The 19,862-nt window shown below is 40.0% G+C and overlaps 1 protein-coding gene across 1 annotated transcript; it reads right to left on the reverse strand.

The window, feature by feature from the left end:
- Positions 1-15,592: 15,592 nt before the first annotated feature.
- foxf1 (forkhead box F1) lies at positions 15,593-19,395 on the reverse strand. Its single transcript, XM_039681735.2, has 2 exons — positions 18,174-19,395; positions 15,593-16,903 (listed from the first exon to the last, which is right to left on the reverse strand). The coding sequence occupies exons 1-2, from the start codon at positions 19,141-19,143 to the stop codon at positions 16,740-16,742; spliced, it is 1,134 nt and encodes a 377-aa protein (XP_039537669.1). The 5' UTR covers positions 19,144-19,395; the 3' UTR covers positions 15,593-16,739.
- Between the last annotated feature and the right edge of the window lie 467 nt (positions 19,396-19,862).

Here is a 19,862-nt window from a genome sequence, read left to right on the forward strand (position 1 = left end):
TCACGGCACAGAGTATTTTTTTAACTGCTCGTGCCGCCCCCCATGTGACATGAAGAAATCCCACCCCGGGCGACTGCCCGGTTCGCCCGTGCCTAGAACCGCTACTGGTCATAAGTCTTGTAGTACTGCAGTGCTTTATATCAATATGTTTATGCATTATGCTAACAAACAATAACTGACTGGGTCATCTGACCAATCACCGCCGATTAGTGTCACGCAAAGGAGTGGTTTGGAAAAATGAGTCGTTGTACGAATCATTTGGGAGTCGGTGAGCAAATCAGGTAAAAATAAATGCATATTATAAGACAACAAAAGTGTTTTTTGTCATTGCATTCATGTAAAACTGTTGTTGGGGACTCCCAGAACAATATTAGGAACATTTTAAATGCCATAATAGGTGCCCTTTAAAGCATACAAACACCACGTGAACAGTCACTAAGGGAACCAGAAAGTGTCTGAATTCACGTCTCCGTTTGCAGCTCCTCCCCGCCTGCAAGCGGCAACACTCGCCGACCGTTTACATCCAGACGCAGCCGATGTCGAACACAGCCGACCGTGCATCCAGCCACAGCCGATGTCGAACACAGCTGTTGACATACATGCTTTAGAGGTGATCATGCGAAGGCATTCCCAAAGCGTCATCGACGCAACGGGAGTTCCCCCGAAAGGGAACGGCATTTTATCTAAAATAAATATTATATTAAGACCTTTAGGCCTTCTTCGCGTAGGCTATGTTTATTAAATGCTTAGTAGAAAGAAATAGTTAATAATGGTGCAACTCAATCACTAGTGATTAGTGAAGACAGTTTTTACTTCTCATTGAAGGAGTAGCTCCCCAAAGCGTCTTTTCCCTGACCTAGGCTATTTAACAACCCCTTCCTTTTTTCCACTTTCACACCTAAAGGCGCTATGCACTGCTAGCCGAAAATGTGATTGATTTGTATTATATATCAAATAAAGAAAGGAAAAATAAATTGAAACATGTCCCATAAGTAAATGCGTTGGGTACTCGAGCACCTGCCCTTTTGCCCCTTGGTGCCCAAAGTGCCCTTTTGTCAAGGCAAAATTTCCTCTCTTTTTTGCATTTAAAGGAACTTTTGTGGATGCCTGCCCAATCTAACTAGTAGTAAAATGAATGAATAATAATTTAGCCGTAAATACAGTTTTTTTTATTCGCTTTGGTACTATTTTCACAAGGTGTACATTTTCAAAACTTTTAGTACAAAAATCCAAACTGATCATACTTGTAACGCAGCTAGTCATTCTTTCAAAACCTGATGTAATGCTTTCAGTCCGTTGCACATGTTTTCAGTCCACATAATCATTATTTCAAACACAAGATTATTGCAATATGTAATGAGAACATTTGGTTTAATCACTGAAACACAACAATATGATCTTCTTTCAGTTTAGTACTTTTAACAATCAGTTCATCCAACAGCAAACAATGCAAGATACATGTTTCAAATCGGCCTTAGAAGTGCTGAAATGAATATGCTACAGTACTATGAAAGACAGATTACACAGTTTTACTGTAACATTAGGCAATGCACTTACAGTACCCAACATTTACATAATCTATAATTTCCAAATATCCATCATGTAATCAAGTAAAGGATCAATGAAGACATCCTCTACAATCATTTACAGTATATAGTGGCCACTATGTGAAATCAATTAGCTATAATGAGTATTCATCATGTGTGGTTACATGTAATTTACTGTAAATATTCATACAAACACACATTTTATTTCTGTAGTTCTCAAAATCCATATACTGTATATTGCTGAAATGAAAATCTATAGGTTTACCAAATGATTAATTGATTAACCATTACAGTTTTTTTTATTCGCTTTGGTACATTTTCACAAGTAAGGTGTACATTTTCAAAACTTTTAGTACAAAAATCCAAACTGATCACACTTGTAACGCAGCTAGTCATTCTTTCAAAACCTGATGTAATGCTTTCAGTCAGTTGCACATGTTTTCAGTCCACATAATCATTATTTCAAACACAAGATTATTGTAATACGTAATGAGAACATTTGGTTTAATCACTGAAACACAACAATATGATCTTCTTTCAGTTTAGTACTTTTAACAATCAGTTCATCCAACAGCAAACAAGGCAAGATACATGTTTCAAATCAGCCTTATAAGTGCTGAAATGAATATGCTACAGTACTATAAAAGACAGATTACACAGTTTTACTGTAACATTAGGCAATACACTTACAGTACCCAACATTTACATAATCTATAATTTCCAAATATCCATCATATATGTAATCAAGTGAAGGATCAATGAAGACATCCTCTACAATCATTTAGGCAAATTATAGTTTTTATTGTTCAGATATAATTGTAACATAGGTACACTTTCTATAATGAAATGTAACTAAATGAGAACAAAACATAACATTTAGTGCACACATTAAATTAATTTGGATCAAGCCTGTCCTGAGCATTTGGCCATATTCTCGTCCACATCAAGTCAAGTCAAGTCACATTTATTTTATATAGCGCTTTTCACAATACAGATTGTATCAAAGCAGCTTCACACTGATAACATGAAAGTAGCACAACACAGGATCAACAACATTGCTAAACACTAAATAATCCCAACTGAGCAAGCTCAAAGCAAGCCAAAAGCAAGGCGACAGTGGCAAGGATCCAAACTCCATCAGATTGGATGGAGAAAAAACCTTGGGAGAACCCAGGCTCAGTCGGGGGCCAGTTCTCCTCTGGCTTACATTCATATTGTTTAAATATAAATATTAAATATAAATATTGTTTATGAATAAAACGGCGCCATAACATATCGCAGGCGTTGAGTCGTCTCTTCACAGGCGTTGAGTCGTCTCATCACAGGCGTTGGGGCATCCGAAATCCCCGTGAGAGGCTGGACACAAAACTGGACCAGACGAACGCCATTTTTCTCGGGACAAGCATCCCGAGATAACAGCAGAAAGGCAGATGGGAAATAATTAGCATAGCTGATGTTCATAATGATTTCCGTTATAACTCACAAACTCTCCGTAACTCAACCCAACCATTGACATTCAAACATCACAATGAATGTTATCATTGTTCATGCACCTTGGGAAAAACCTTTTGGCGTGACGAATCCATGCTTGACATTGGTCTACACTGATGTCATCACATGCATCATCCATGGCCTGAAGGAGGGTGGCACGCTCCAGGGGTTGGCGATCATAGACCTTCCACCTCCATGCTGAAAAAAATTCTTCAATAGGGTTGAGGAAAGGAGAGTATGGAGGCAGGTAGACAGTGGCGCCTCCAGAAATTTTTCGTAGGGGTGGCCAGATGGGGCCAGTTAAAATCTTGGGGTGGCACACCAAAACTACAGTATAAACCATAATTTCAGAATTGTTTTCTACTGTTGTAATAAACCAGCCTGTAGAAAACTATCAGAAAGACTTAAGGAAACTCCTACTGATATACTTTGGTTTATTGTGTAATATTTAATGTTACTAATGATATTAGTAGGGCCCAACTAATATATATTACATTTGTATATAATGATATATATTAAATGATATATAAGGGTCCTTGCCCCACAGCAAATTTCCAGATACTTACATAATTGTGATGAATTTAATCATTTTTAAGTTATTAGTTTGCAGTGTAAGATTACAGTTAACACCTTTAAATATTACATAAATGTATTATGAATTTTTAATACACTTAATGAGTGTATACATCAGCAGCAAAAAGTAATTCTTGAAAAAATCTGCACAGTAATTTTATAAAATCTAAATATGTTAATAAAAACAAATTACTATTAGTTCTCTTTTAAAATTCAATCAGGCAATCATGTCACAATTTTATATTTATATATTAATGTCAAGAATTCAGAAGTGCATAGCCTGGCTCTTTCAGACTGCACGATTTTCAAAGTAGTCAGGTCGCTGCTCTTTTCACACTGCATGACTATCTTGGCCAGCATTCAGTCGCTGCTGTGTTCACACTGGACGATGGATCGGCGACAGAAGGTTTCACACTGCATGACTTTAGAAAAATCGCCGACAGACTCTGTCTAGCACGCTGCACGCAAACTACATTTCACAACAAACACGCGTGAGATATGAAAAGGAAACAACGAGCGACACCACACGTGCAAGACCGGAGTTCTCACGTGAGACTTTTTTTTTCGACCCGGTTGGGGTACAGCTGGTGAAACAGACACGAGTGCTCCTGCCAAATTTCTACTAATTTTTCTTCCATTTATTGTGTCCAAATAGACCGAGAAGAAGCTTTTTTTGTTGAAACAATGCCATATCATGTTGATATGTGATCTATGTCTCCTCCCCGAACTCCCTGCTGCTCTGTATCTTGCTCTCTCACTGGCTGCCGGTGATCGCCGATGTAGTTTTCAGTCAAAACACTTTTCACACAGCAGGATTTTGAATCGCCGACAGGTCCAGATATTTAGCATGCCAAATATCTCACGGGCGTCGGCGACTCGTCGGTGATTCTCTCAGATCGCGTCTTTGTTCATTCACACTGCATGATTGTCACTCGCGTGAACGAGCGCCGATTTGCCTGTGATTTCGGGCATTTGTCGGCGATTTCTCAAAACCTGTCGGCGAGCCAAAATCGTGGCTAAAATCATGCAGTCTGAACTCGGCATAAACTACAAATAAATTATATACAATTAAATTATGCTTATTTAAAATGTATTGAGCAGGCTAGGTATAACAAAATATATTGGCTTTTAATAATATTTCAGTGCGCAAACCCATGATTACATGAAAAACAGAGAGCACACAGCGTGTATGCGCATCGCGGGTGCAGAATGATGTGCTCAAAGCAACATGGAGTCACAGTGTGCAGCAGCACTGCGCTTCATAAGTGTGCATTTAAAAGCTCATGTCACAAATCGAAGAAATGTTGAGCGCACAAATCCAAGTGCGATTTGTTCCTTTGTTTCACAGTTATTGTGCGTTTGATGCCGATTCATAATCCTTGTGATATGTAGGCTATGTGTGATCTAACAGAACACGGTAGTGAGTCGTTTAAAAACAGCAACAAACTCCAAGAAAATAAAGTAATTTTATGCGAATATACAGACTTTTATCTACAGATCATGCATTTATAATGTCAATATATCATATTGGAGAGAGTTTTACCGTGCATCTAAGAGGCGCGCGTGCTGTTTGAATATGAATGGAGAATGATGACAGCCGCAGAGGAGGGAAAACTAGTTTATACTTTAATGATGTAAATATACTTCTGTCCCTCACATTAAGCTATGGAATGACTTCAGATGACTTTGTCACCCAAACTGACGTGAAAAAAGCGGGAGGCGCCGAAAAGCGCGCTGTTTGCATCCCTGCCTGTCCAAACGTGGCAAAAACACACCTAAAAGCTGCTGTAACAGTATACCATTTGGCACTTAAAAAGCACGTCACGACACATAATTCCCCGTCTTCTTTTACTTAAGAATATTTTTGACTTATTTATAAAATGCATAACTGATGCTACAAAAATTAATACTGGCCATTGGGGTGGCCAATGGGGTGGCCAGGAGTCGGCCAGGGGTGGCCATGGGGATGGGCCTGAAACCATGCTTGAACTACCTCTGCGTGGTGGAACCTCACATTGTCCCACACAATTACATTGACAGACCGGCTCAATTTCATTGAGAAACTCAATAAGATGTGCAGCATTATAGGAGCCAAGTAATGGCCTACGTCCTACGACACCATCTTCAGAGATAGCTGCGCACATGGAGATGTTTCCTCCACGTTGTCCAGGCACTTGGACAGTGGCCCGTTGGCCGATGATGTTCCGTCCACGGCGTCGAGTTTTGGCCAGGTTAAAGCCCGCTTCATCAACAAAAATGTACTTGTGATGGTTTACATCAGCGTCAAGCACCATAACCCTCTAAAAGATATATTTTGGTTAGTTCTTTTTACAGTGTGGTTCCAATATACATATGATGTAAGTGATGCATCAAATAGTAACAGTAATGCAATATATGTTGCTGTACCTGAAAATACTCAGCCCTTAGTTGTTTCACCCGGTCATTGTTTCTCTCAAAAGGCACCAGGTAAATTTGTTTCATTGACACCTGGTGCCTCTTTAAAAGGCGGCCTATTGTTGGTAGGCTGATGGATGCCACATTGGCAAAGGTGTCATTGTTCTCCTCAATTGCCTGCTTTATTTCTGACAGCCGTATGTCATTCCTGGCCCTCACCATCTCCACCACTGCCCTCTCTTGCTGGTTGGTCAGCACACGGCCACGGCCACCACTATGGGGTTTTCTGTCAATTCTAAGCATAAAACAGTATACTGTCAATAAATCATACTGTACCAATACTGTAACATGTCTGATGAAATTACATGCATTACAATTTACTGTAAATGTAATAGTGTACATCCTCTACACTTACCGGTTTTCATGGCGAAAAGTTCGGATGATAGAATTGACAGTTGATCTTTTTAGATTTGGATCAACTAATCTGGCAGCCTCTGCCATAGTAAGGCCTCAGTTCACCACATGATCAACAATGATGGCCCGGACTTCATTAGAGACAACAGTTCTGCCTCCCTCTCTCTGATGACCAACCCTTGGACGGGCCCCATGCCCACCTCTCTGACCTCTCTGACCTAGCCCATGCCCACCTCTCTGACCTCTCTGACCTAGCCCATGCCCACCTCTCTGACCTCTCTGACCTAGCCCATGGCCACCTCTCTGACGGAGCCCATGCCCACCTCTCTGACCTCTCTGACCTAGCCCATGCCCACCTCTCTGACCTCTCTGACCTAGCCCATGCCCACCTCTCTGACCTCTCTGACCTAGCCCATGCCCACCTCTCTGACCTCTCTGATCTAGCCCATACCCACCTCTCTGACGGAGCCCTTGTCCACGAGCTCTTCCTATTCCTTGCTGTCTATCCTGCTCCATGTTGAAAGAAATTGCCAGTATTTACACCCCACTTTTACAGTATATAGTGGCCAATTGTGGTTACCACTATGTGAAATCAATTAGCTATAACGAGTATTCATCATGTGTGGTTACATGTAATTTACTGTAAATATTCATACAAACACACATTTTATTTCTGTAGTTCTCAAAATCCATATACTGTATATTGCTGAAATGAAAATCTATAGGTTTACCAAATGATTAATTGATTAACCATTAAGATCTGTTGGATTAAATAATAGACAAAAGTATTAAACTGAACAAAAAGAGATGCAAATCAAAAGTTTGATAGTAAGAGCTTTATGAAAGGCAGTTACTGTGATTGAAACAATAATTAGATGAAACACTTATTTTGTGTTGTGAAAAGGATACTGTGTGATTGTGTGAATTGTACTAACACAGTTGAAAACATGATGAAATGTTTGAAAAAAGTGCACTTTTGATGATCTGTTGTGATATTAGCACTAAGAGTTTTGAAAATCTACACCTTACTTGTGAAAATAGTACCAAAGCGAATAAAAAAACTGTATTATTAGTGGTGCTTGCTGAAAGCAAGGCAACACTATTACTATTGTGTTTTTTGAGTCGGCCCAAAAGTTTGGCACGCTACTCCTCCCGCAGTTTTTGTCACACACCCATGAATGAGGTCTCAAAACGTGCGGAATATTCGGGAATGGTGTGCTATGACTTTTCTAAGCGATCGGGGGTACGATGTTCGCCCGAAGGGCGAACAAATTTCCCAAAAATCCCATAGACTTAACATTGCGACAAACTTTGACGACTCGTAGCTCCGAGCGAGGATTTCGCAGAAGCCTGCGATTTACCACATTTGAAGAGGCTGACAGGCTCTGTAAGAACATACCTCACAATGGGGTAAAAGTTGCACCCCTGGGGGGCAGGAGCTGCCCAAATTTTCCCCCATTGACCCCCATGTTATTTATTATTAGTGGTGCTTGCTGAAAGCAAGGCAACACTATTACTATTGTGTTTTTTGAGCCGGCCCAAAAGTTTGACGCGCTACTCCTCCCGCAGTTTTTGTCACACACCCATGAATGAGGTCTCAAAACGTGCGGAATATTCGGGAATGGTGTGCTATGACTTTTCTAAGCGATCGGGGGTACGATGTTCGCCCGAAGGGCGAACAAATTTCCCAAAAATCCCATAGACTTAACATTGCGACAAACTTTGACGACTCATAGCTCCGAGCGAGGATTTCACAGAAGCCTGCGATTTACCACATTTGAAGAGGCTGACAGGCTCTGTAAGAACATACCTCACAATGGGGTAAAAGTTGCACCCCTGGGGGGCAGGAGCTGCCCAAATTTTCCCCCATTGACCCCCATGTTATTTATTATTAGTGGTGCTTGCTGAAAGCAAGGCAACACTATTACTATTGTGTTTTTTGAGCCGGCCCAAAAGTTTGACGCGCTACTCCTCCCGCAGTTTTTGTCACACACCCATGAATGAGGTCTCAAAACGTGCGGAATATTCGGGAATGGTGTGCTATGACTTTTCTAAGCGATCGGGGGTACGATGTTCGCCCGAAGGGCGAACAAATTTTCCAAAAATCCCATAGACTTAACATTGCGACAAACTTTGACGACTCATAGCTCTGAGCGAGGATTTCACAGAAGCCTGTGATTTACCACATTTGAAGAGGCTGACAGGCTCTGTAAGAACATACCTCACAATGGGGTAAAAGTTGCACCCCTGGGGGGCAGGAGCTGCCCAAATTTTCCCCCATTGACCCCAATGTTATTTAAAATTTCTAGTATAGCATTATACTATTCCAGGAAAAAGTTTGGCGCACTCCTACGTCCACAGTTTTTGTCACAGACCCATGAATGAGGCATCAAATCGTGCGGCCTATTGAAGAGAAGTGTCCTATCACTTTTATCAGAGATCGGGGGTACGGTGTTCGACCCAGGGGCGAACAAATTTCCAAAAAATCCCATAGACTTAACATTGAGACAAACTTTGACGACTCATAGCTCCGAACAACGATTTCGGAAAAACGTGTGATTTGCCACATTTGAAGAGGCTGGCAGCCTCTGTAAGAACATACCTCACAATGGGGTAAAAGTTGCACCCCTGGGGGGCAGGAGCTACCCAAAATTTTCCCCATTGACTTACTATGGTGAAGGATGTCCCATCAAATGCATGTTTTTCCTACTATGGTAAATTGCATAGGGATTTTGTATTGAACATAGCTCTGGATCATAGTGTCATAGAGACAAGGGGGCGGGCTCATTTTACTCAGACGACCAATCAGTCTCTCAGGATCATTGTGAAGCTATCAAGCCACGCCCTAGCAACCATATAGAGCACCTTAGCAACAACTCCCATAGACTTCCATTGAAAGAGATCAAAGGGATATCTCCGGATTGAAGTGTCATAGAAACACAAGGGTGGTCTCGTTTGACTCGGGGTAGCAAACAGCCAATCATGAATCACCTCAACAATTTCTGGCCACACCCTAGCAACCATTATCGAGCACCTTAGCAACCAAATTTTAAAGAGGGATATCTTCCATTCTGAATGTCATACAGGCTTGGGAGTTGTATTATATCAATTAAACTGACAAGCAGCCTTTGGAGATTCATGATTGGCAGCTGCCAAGCCACTCCCTAGCAACCAAAAAGAGTACCCTAGCAACCATTTTGCAAGGCCTACATCTCTTTATCAGAACATCGTATAGAGATGGGGGTTGGTTTATACATTCACATTGACTTTGGAGCTTCATGATTGGAAGCTGCCAAGCCACTCCCTAGCAACCAAACAGAGTACCCTAGCAACCATTTTGTAACAGCTATATCTCAGCATCAGAACATTGTATCACGATGGGGGTTGGGTCTTTTGACTCATGCTAGCACATAGAACTTTCAAAATGCTAAACATGCTAGCTGTGAATAGCTACATGCTAATATTGATTAGCTAAGTGCTAAATCATGCCATGAACAATATAAAAACTCTATAATAACCATATGTGAACACTACCAACCACCTAGTAATACCATAGCAACTACCCAGAATACCCTAGCAACAACCTAACAACACCATAGCAACCACCCAGAACACCCTAGCAACCGCATTGCAACACCCTAGCAACCACCTAGAAACTATCCAGAACACCTTAGCAACACCCTAGCAACCACCTAGCAACACCCTAGCAACCACCCCAAACACCATAGCAACCACCTAGCAACACCTTAGCAACCACCCAGAACACCCTAGCAACCACCTAGCAACACCATAGCAACCACCGAGCAACACCCTAGCAACCGCCTAGCAACCATCCAGAACACCTTAGCAACACCCTAGCAACCACCTAGCAACACCCTAGCAACCACCCAGAACTCCCTAGCAACCACCTTGCAATACCCTAGCAACCACCTAGCAACACCCTAGCAACCACCCAGAACACCCTAGCAACCGCCTAGCAACACCCTAGCAACCACCTAGCAACACCTTAGCAACCACCGAGCAACACCCTAGCAACTGCCTAGCAACCTTCCAGAACACCTTAGAAACACCCTAGCAACCACCTAGCAACCATCCAGAACACCCTAACAACCGCCTAGTAACAACCTAGCAACACCCTAGCAACCACCCAGAACACCCTAGCAACCACCTAGCAACACCTTAGCAACTACCCAGAACACATTGGCAACCACCCATAATACCCTAGCAACTGCATAGCAACCACCCAGAATACCCTGACAACCAACTAGCAACCACCCAGAACACCCTAGCAACCGGGTGGTGAGTTTTGCCACTGCAAGCACCACTTCACATTTTCGTCTGGAAATGTACGTTCTAGTTCTTCTTCTTCTTCTTCTTCTTCTTCTTATTATTATTATTCTGGCCACTTTTTGGTTCGCTACTCCTCCCGCAGATTTTGTCACAGACCCATGGGTGAGGTGTCAAATCGACCGGCTCATTTAGGAGAGGTGTGCTATGACTTTTCTAAGAGATCGGGGGTACGATGTTCGCCCCAGGGGCGAAAAACGGCCAAAAAAAATCCCATAGACTTAACATGGCGAAAAAATTTGACGAGTCATAGCTCTGAGCGAGGATTTCGCAGAAACTTGCAATTTACCACATTTGAAGAGGCTGACAGGCTCTTTAAGAAAATACCTCACAATGGGGTAAAGGTTGCACCCCTGGGGGGCAGGAGCTCCCCAAATATTTTTCCCATTGAAAATTTCTAGTATAGCATTTTACTATTCCAGGAAAAAGTTTGGAGCACTCCTACGTCCACATTTTTTGTCACAGACCCATGAATGAGGCATCAAATCGTGCGGCCTATTGAGGAGAAGTGTCAAATGAATTTTATGGACCATTTCACAAGATGTAAACAACACTGGTCCAGAAGCACTTCCTGTTTCAGTTGTTCAACACTACATAAAAGCTGGGATAAAATACAACCAACAGAACATTTAAAACTGAATCAAAAAGTTAAACAAACATCTTTAAGATGTTTTCTTTACATGTGAATAAAGAAAACAGTTACAAAGTGAAACAGGAAGTGTTTCTGGACCAGTGTTGTTTACATCTTGTGAAATGGTCTATAAGAGATCAGGGGTACGGTGGTCGCCCCAGGGGCGAACAAATTTCAAAAAAATCCCATAGACTTAACATTGAGACAAACTTTGACGACTCATAGCTCCGAACAACGATTTCGGAAAAATGTGTGATTTTCCACATTTGAAGAGGCGTGCAGGCTCTGTAAGAATATACCTCACAATGGGGTAAAAGTTGCACCCCTGGGGGGCAGGAGCTACCCAAAATTTTCCCCATTGACTTACTATGGTGAAGGATGTCCCATCAAATGCATGTGTTTTTCCTACTATGGTAAATTGCATAGGGATTTTGTATTGAACATAGCTCTGGATCATAGTGTCATAGAGACAAGGGGGCGGGCTCATTTTACTCAGACGACCAATCAGTCTGTCAGCATCATTGTGAAGCTATTAAGCCACGCCCTAGCAACCATTTAGAGCACCTTAGCAACAACTCCCATAGACTTCCATTAAAAGAGATCAAAGGGATATCTCAGGATATAAGTGTCATAGAAACATGAGGGTGGGCTCGTTTGACTTGGGCCAGCAAACAGCCAATCATGAATCACCTCAACAATTTCTGGCCATGCCCTAGCAACCATTGTAGAGCACCTTAGCAACCAAAATCCAAAGAGGGATATCTTCCATTCTGAATGTCATAGAGGCATGGGAGTTGTATTATATCATTAATACTGACAAGCAGCCTTTGGAGTTTCATGATTGGCAGCTACCAAGCCACTCCCTAGCAACCAAACAGAGTACCCTAGCAACCATTTTGCAAGACTTTATCTCTGCATCAAAACATCGTATAGAGATGGGGGTTGGTTCATACATTCACATTGACTTTGGAGCTTCATGATTGGCAGCTGCCAAGCCACTCCCTAGCAACCAAACAGAGTACCCTAGCAACCATTTTGTAAGACCTACATCTCTGCATCAAAACATCGTATAGAGATGGGGGTTGGCTCTTTTTACTCATGCTAGCAAACATGACTTGCTACATGCTACACATGCTAGCAGAGAATAGCTACATGCTAATATTGATTAGCTAAGTGCTAAATCATGCCAAGAAAATGCTACAAACTTCATAGTAACCATCTGTGACAACTACCAATCTCCTAGCAACAACCTAGCAACCACCCAGAACACGCTAGCAACACCCTAGCAACCATCCAGAACACCCTAGCAACTGCCTAGCAACACCCTAGCAACCACCCAGAACACCCTAGCAACCGCCTAGCAACACCCTAGCAACCACCCAAAACACCCTAGCAACCACCTAGCAACCACCCAGAACACCCTAGCAACCACCTAGCAACACCCTAGCAACCACCCAGAATACCCTAGCAACCACATAGCAACCACCTAGCAACACCCAGAACAACTTAGCAACCAACAATAATACCCTAGCAACCGCCTAGCAACCACCCAGAACACCATAGCAACCAGCCATAACACCCTAGCAACCGGGTGGTGAGTTTTGCCACTGCAAGCACCATTTCACATTTTCCTCTGGAAATGTACATTCTAGTTATTATTATTATTTTACTAGAACGACGTGAAGAGAGCAAAAGAAAAGTTTCACGGGCGTGGAAAAGAGAAAAGTTTCACGGGCGTGGAGGGGTGTTCATTTGACTAAAAACTATTATTTTTACTTTAAACTATTATTATTACAGTATTTATTTAAAAAAAACGTGAAGTGCCATGAAAATTATTATCACAACTCTGGTAAGTGTATCACATAGGCTTACCAGTATCTTATGTTTTGTGTGCAGAAGCCTCTGTGAACATCTCCCCGAGTAATGTTACTATTATATACTATTATTGTATTATTGTACTATAGCAGCCTGGGCAGAATCTGTAGCTTTAGCAGGTCAGTGAACTAGTGAGCAAGTTCCAAACACTGTTAGCAATCTTTACATCTTGTCATGGTCACATAAAAATGGTTTAATCAGCTAATGGCCTATATCTCTGTTTATTTTAATGTCTACAGTCTCAGATCAACTCCAGCAGCAGCAGTAACAACATCAAAAGCAAAGGCAGCAAACTCACTTAAGGACTTTAGTAAGAATTTACCAGAACAGGTATCACATTAATGTTAAAAAATCTTGTAAAGTAATAATTGCTGTTTCTGTGTGCTTTGTTTTTATTTTCATTGTATAAAATGTAACTCTTGTATTTTTGTAAATCAGTTTTTGCCATGAAAATAGCCACAGATGCTGATATGCCATTAAATAAAACTATACTGTACTGCACGAAACATGGGCCACGTTGATTTTGTCCAGTTCACTATAACAGCTGTTCTTTATTATTATGTATAACAGAGAAGAAAAAGCTAACAGGTTGGGACAAGATGCTTCAGTTTCTAATCCCAGAGTTATAAATAGAGCACATAATTTTTCATTTTGTTTTTTTAATTTTAAACTTTAAATTTGTCTTTTCTGTTCTGTTCTGTTCAAAACTGCATCAATGCATTTGAGGCTGTATCGATGCAGAATCATATGTATTGATATATTACTGTATCGATACTTTGAGCACCTGCCCCTCCAGAGGTCTCTGCACGGCCCTGTAAATTATGTAGGCTACTTTATACCGTTACGCATAAAGTTTTATATAGGCCAAATTATTTACATTTCAGCATTTCATGTACAGACAGTAACAGTAACACTCTAAATATTCCTCTTAAAACTCGTTGTCGCATGCAGGCCTAGGTTAAGTGCATTTTTGGCATGAAACGCACGTAAAAAAATATAGATCGTATATGAGGCTCAAAGCACTAGCCTACTATTGAAAATAGTATACGGCGATATTCAAGAAGGCTACTATTACAGGCTGTTTTTCAAAAGCATCGTTATTCGTACGACTGCACTGGAATAAATGGTAACCCAAAAAGTTAACATGTAAATTAACTGGTTTTACCGATAATAGTATGTAATATCAAAAATAGTCTTTAAAATTGCTGAACCTAAATACATCCGTTTATACCTACAAAAAATATTTTTATATGTTAAACCAACCTACCACAAAATACAAGAGGCGACATGTAGCTACTATTACATGTAAATATCATTAGTCAATCATTTAGTATTCAATTATGATAAAATGTAGATATTTAAGTAGTCATTATAATTCAAGTTGTGTCAATAATACACTTGCTCTGAGAAACAATCACTGAGTAAAAATTGTGACAGCTTTGCTCCTCTAATGTGTGGCATCTAAGATCATGTCCATGGGAATCTGGCCACGCATTGCTGATTCGTGTGTGCTCTCGTGCGGGGGTCAATATTGTGTCCGCATTGAGGACCCCTGCAAGATCTCCAGACGCTTTGCCACTACAAATTTATTTTGACTGTTTGTTTTCTTATTTTAGCCGGATTGTTATAAAAAATAAAACATCGAATTAAAACAAAAAAGAGATATGTTTTTATGTTTTTTGTCCTATAGGACAACCTTTTCGGAAAAGAAAACGTATTCTCTTGTTCATGTATCTAACCCAGAAACCAATAAACTGACATGCAGTACGCAATGTTTTTGACAAGAAAAGGGATCTTTGCTGATCCTAAAGAATATTTATTTTTAATAGTGACTCGAATGTCTTATGCGTGTTTTATTTGTTTTATAAACAATTTCATGATGACTTTGTTCAAATACTATATATATATATATATATATATATATAATTAAATAGAATTAAATATCGAAATATATTTGTTTCGTTAATATCTGAGTGAATTTATTGTTTTATTATAAATGTATTACACTGTGACTATTAACATATCACATCAAAAGTCACCTTTAATTTTATGAAAGATTATTATTCTGTATAGACAATGAAGTAATTTTGTTAACTTGCTTTTATTTATTTTTTCCCTGTATGATAGTAATATTGTTTTTTATGAAATATCTTTGCAGTTAGCCTACTCTTCAGCTTTTTCCACCTAAACAACATTTGTTTCATTAATTTATTTCTTGGCGTCTTACCCGGCGGATTATATTAAAAGAAAATGGATTCACTGAAAAAAATTCTCATAATATTTAATTTTATGTTATATTATTGAACCGTATCTTCTTAAAATAGCTTGGTTTTGTACGTATATTTGTTTTATTAAATATGTGTAGCTTTATGCGGTCAACATTTCTCTCCAGGAATAAAAGCAATCATGAAGATTGTGGCACACAATTAAAAACTGTCGTTTATTAGTGTTGTTATTACTGGTAATATAATTGAAACATTATTATTTTAGTAATTTCGCATTATTTTTAAATTCGCGTTTTTAAATTCTACATGCAATAAGCTTAATTTCTGGTTCGATGAATAACGCAGAAATTTAGTCCACAAATCTATAGAATTCAAAATTTAAATTCACAAAACATAATATATCTTGTTTAGAAAAGTCATATTCTAAAAACAGATATTGCAAACTCCATGCCATTATTTTAATTTTCATTTGAACTGAAGGATTACATCAACTAATATTTCAATTCATTGAAAAGGGACACACAAATCCTACTAAAAGATATGTCTTGCATCATGTACAGTTTATACAGTGCTTGAGAAATAAGACGTGTCAATATAGGTGTGTACAACTAAATAAACTATCAAAATAACTCTAACAGTGCTTATATTTAACCTTAATGTTACATTGGGCAAATATTGCCAATAAAGTGGTCAATACTGAGGCTATAATTGTAGCTAGCCTAAAATTTAAAAAAAATAAAATAAAATAAAACTTTTAACAGAATAAATAAGTTGCGTATTTGGGTTTAAAAGTGCCTTCATTTCGCGTGTTTATGGTTTTCACCGTTCTTAAGCAAAATGAAAATGATTGTAGGAAAAGATTTATCCAAATGATACAAACTCGTCTTTAAAAACAGTATATCAACATCGGAGCGTTTCACTCATCTTTGCATCTCCGAGTATGGTAGTCATCCGCCAGCAGAGTTAGTACCAACCTGTTGGAAACCAGATGCTGTGGCTTTTTTGTCCTCGATCTTATGATTCGGAGATATCTGAAGTTTAAGGTTTTTTTCCAAGTGCTCCTTTGAGTTTGTAATTTTCTAACAATGCGTTTCTATGGCCAAGTTCTGATTAGTAATAAAGGGCAATTCTTAATTCCATGTCTCTTTCCAAATGAACCACTTATAGACCACTCCATGTTTCATTTGGGTCAGTTTACTTTGTTTCTCTTCGTTGCATTAAGTCTTCTTTGTAATAATGCTGTCACATCACACAGGGTTTGATGTCCTGATATGAAATCTGCTGATGGTGGTAGTAAGAGCTGCTCCCTGGTGAATGCATCGATGAAGAGGTCATGGCGTTAAAAGAGAAGACAAATTCTTTCCTGTCACACATGCTGGGAGATTGGGAATGGTAGCGCGGTAGACCTGCGGGGACACAAAATATGGCACATCATATATATATATATATATATGTTGTAGTGCTCTTGACATTTTAAACCCCTAACTATAATTGTTACTACCACTACTGCAACAGAAATTATGAAAAAAATGTTTATGAGTTACACATTAGCCTGTGACATTCAGTCGTTCATTCAATGGGAAAATATTTCTGTATCTTGTAAACATTTACAATCGTAAAGAATATCAAACTCCAATCCACATAATTGTTAATTTTTGTTAGAGAGGGAGAGACAGAGATTTTATAAACATTTCTTGAAGGTATTATACAGGAATATAGACATACTTTCGATAACTTTAACTTTTTAACAATTTTAATTTTCTTTATAACTAGCCTACATAATGTAGACATACATGATAATTATCTATATATATATATATATATATATATATATATATATATATATATATATTAGTATTAAAAGGCGTCGTCACCATATCATTTTGGCCTGTCAACACATTGTTAAGCGTCATTATTAAGTTTTTAAGTTTTCGTAAATTGTTTTAAATGGCTTTTGATTATAGTACGTTTTTTTTCTGATAATGCATTGGAGTGCTGTGAGAGACCTGGAAGAGACCTGAAGTCTTAAGATCTGGGTGGGATCGTTTTTAAATCACTGCGTGCACGCGATTCCCCACGGACACATTGAGGCAGGGCTCGTGGCGTGGTTCTCCTTGCTCTTGCCCCAGTAGAGATTACAGCAATCGGGCTGAAATCGCTTCTAATTGCATGTGCAGAATTATGTCAGTAGGTGAGCGAGAAGCTTATAAAGACTGATGACAAATGATCAAGAAAAAAAGCATGGATAAACTTTTAATGTTTTGCTAAAGTGAAATTTTGATCACACTTTGCATTACTGCTCCCATGTTATGCGAATTCACAAAAATGAACCTTAAGGTTCCCCCACAGTTGCAATTTCCAGGAACCTCAAAAGGTTCATTTTTGAACCTTTTCTTCTTAGAGTGCAGTTTCTCGACAAAATACACGAGCATTGATGGAAAAAAATTTGCCCAGCTCATTAATTGAATAATGCATAATTGTGCAAATGTTTATGTCGTTATATGTGGCATAACTTTAGCTGGACTGTTGGCAAGACATTAGCTTCAGTTGTGTTGTTTTAAAAATTATCAAGTAATACCTTTCACCAATTCATGAAATAAAACACATAGCCTATAACGTGACAGAATATTTCTGTTAAATATTTCTGTCGGGGTCGTATCATCTTGAAAACTTTACCTTGAAGGTCGGTGTTGCCGTGGCCGTTCTGGTGCAGGTAGGACTGTTCCAGAGAGTGTGTGGGTAAACTGGGCTGCAGTGGATTGGCTCCCGGGTTACACGGAGAGAGCGGCTGCTGTTTGATGTAAGACGCCCCGTTATTTAGAGAGGCTGGGGGCGCTGGAGGCCAGGCCGAGGCCGTGCTAGAATACACCGCATGCGGCTCCATCACTCCCCCGCTGGCGAGAAGTGGCGATGCAGAGTTGTCATGATGGGGGTACTCACCCCCTGAGGATCCCGTGCAACTGTCCATGTAGGAATGTCCACTATTCGTTGATAGATGGGACATGGAGTGTCCTGCCAAGCCCATTCCTTCCATATTGCTGGCCAAATGTCCATTCATCATCCCAATCCCACTCTCCAAAGATAAACTGTTTGGAGGGCAAGACAGGCCCCCGCCGCCCCCCTGAAAGTTATAGGACTCGGGTATGTGATTGAACCCCAGCCCGTTCATCATGCTGTACATGGAAGGTTTGAGCGCCTGACATTTGCGCCTGAATCCCCGCGGCCTCCTGCGGAAAGATCCCTCCTCGAACATGAACTCACTGGCTGGGTCGATGGTCCAGTAGTGGCCCTTACCGGGTCTGCCCAGACCCTTTGGCAGCTTGATAAAGCACTCGTTCAGAGACAAATTGTGACGCACCGAATTTTTCCAGCCTTGATACGAGCCTCTGAAAAACGGGAAGCGACTCTGTAGGAACTGATAAATTTCGCTCAGAGTGAGTCGTTTTGTTGGAGAGCTCTGGATGGCCATGACAATGAGAGCGATGTAAGAGTACGGTGGCTTTTCAGGACGACGAATTCCAGCGTTCGTCTTTTTAGTTTTGGTGCTGGAGGAGGAAGAGGAGGTCTCCATCACAGGCATCTGTCCGTGCGGTTTCTCCGACATGGGGCTACTGTGAGCAGGGGTCTGCTGGACCTCAGCCGTCATTATTCACGTCAAAATTCACGTTAAAAAGACTGCGATTTTACGCGGCTTTCATTAATAATGCCGCATTAATAATGCAATGCTGGAATGATCTCTTCTTTCTTTGGTTATGCGTAGTCGCGCACTATCCTTGTAGTATTAACCCACCATAAAACTGGATCCTGCAGGGAAAAAAGATTCTTTCTGCTTATGATCCTGTCTTCTTGTTCTTCCCTTATGGAGTTGGGCTTTTACTTATCTGTTTCCATCAGCTCCTCTCAGGCTCTTGAGTCAGAGTCGCTCAGGGGCCGCCCAGCGTCCCTCCCACTGTCAGCGCTGCTGGGGTGGGCTTCGCCATAATCTGCACAACTAGAACACTATCAAATAAAGCGCGTTTATAGTCTTATTTATTGTAAAATAAAATAGCATATATTCAGTCCACATTAGTAAGGAGACTTTTTTCGAACAATACAAAATTATTTTAAACTTAGCATAATGACACTGCGTTTTGAGTATTTTTATTAGGCCTATATTAATTAAGTATATATGTATACTTAGTATATAAGTATATATTCATTCATTAATTATAAATTAAATTAATGTGTTTTCTACCTTAATTACTTTGCAATTTAAACCATTTGTATATTAATAAATAAAAAATGCGGGGTTTGGGGAAGTTTAAGCTGCAAAAAGGCGTATACGATTTTTTTTTTTAAGAAATAAAACCATTTTAAAATCTTTCA

Source organism: Pimephales promelas, chromosome 10 (genome assembly GCF_988280905.1).
Source record: "Pimephales promelas chromosome 10, fPimPro1.hap1.1, whole genome shotgun sequence".
Lineage (NCBI taxonomy): Eukaryota > Metazoa > Chordata > Actinopteri > Cypriniformes > Leuciscidae > Pimephales > Pimephales promelas.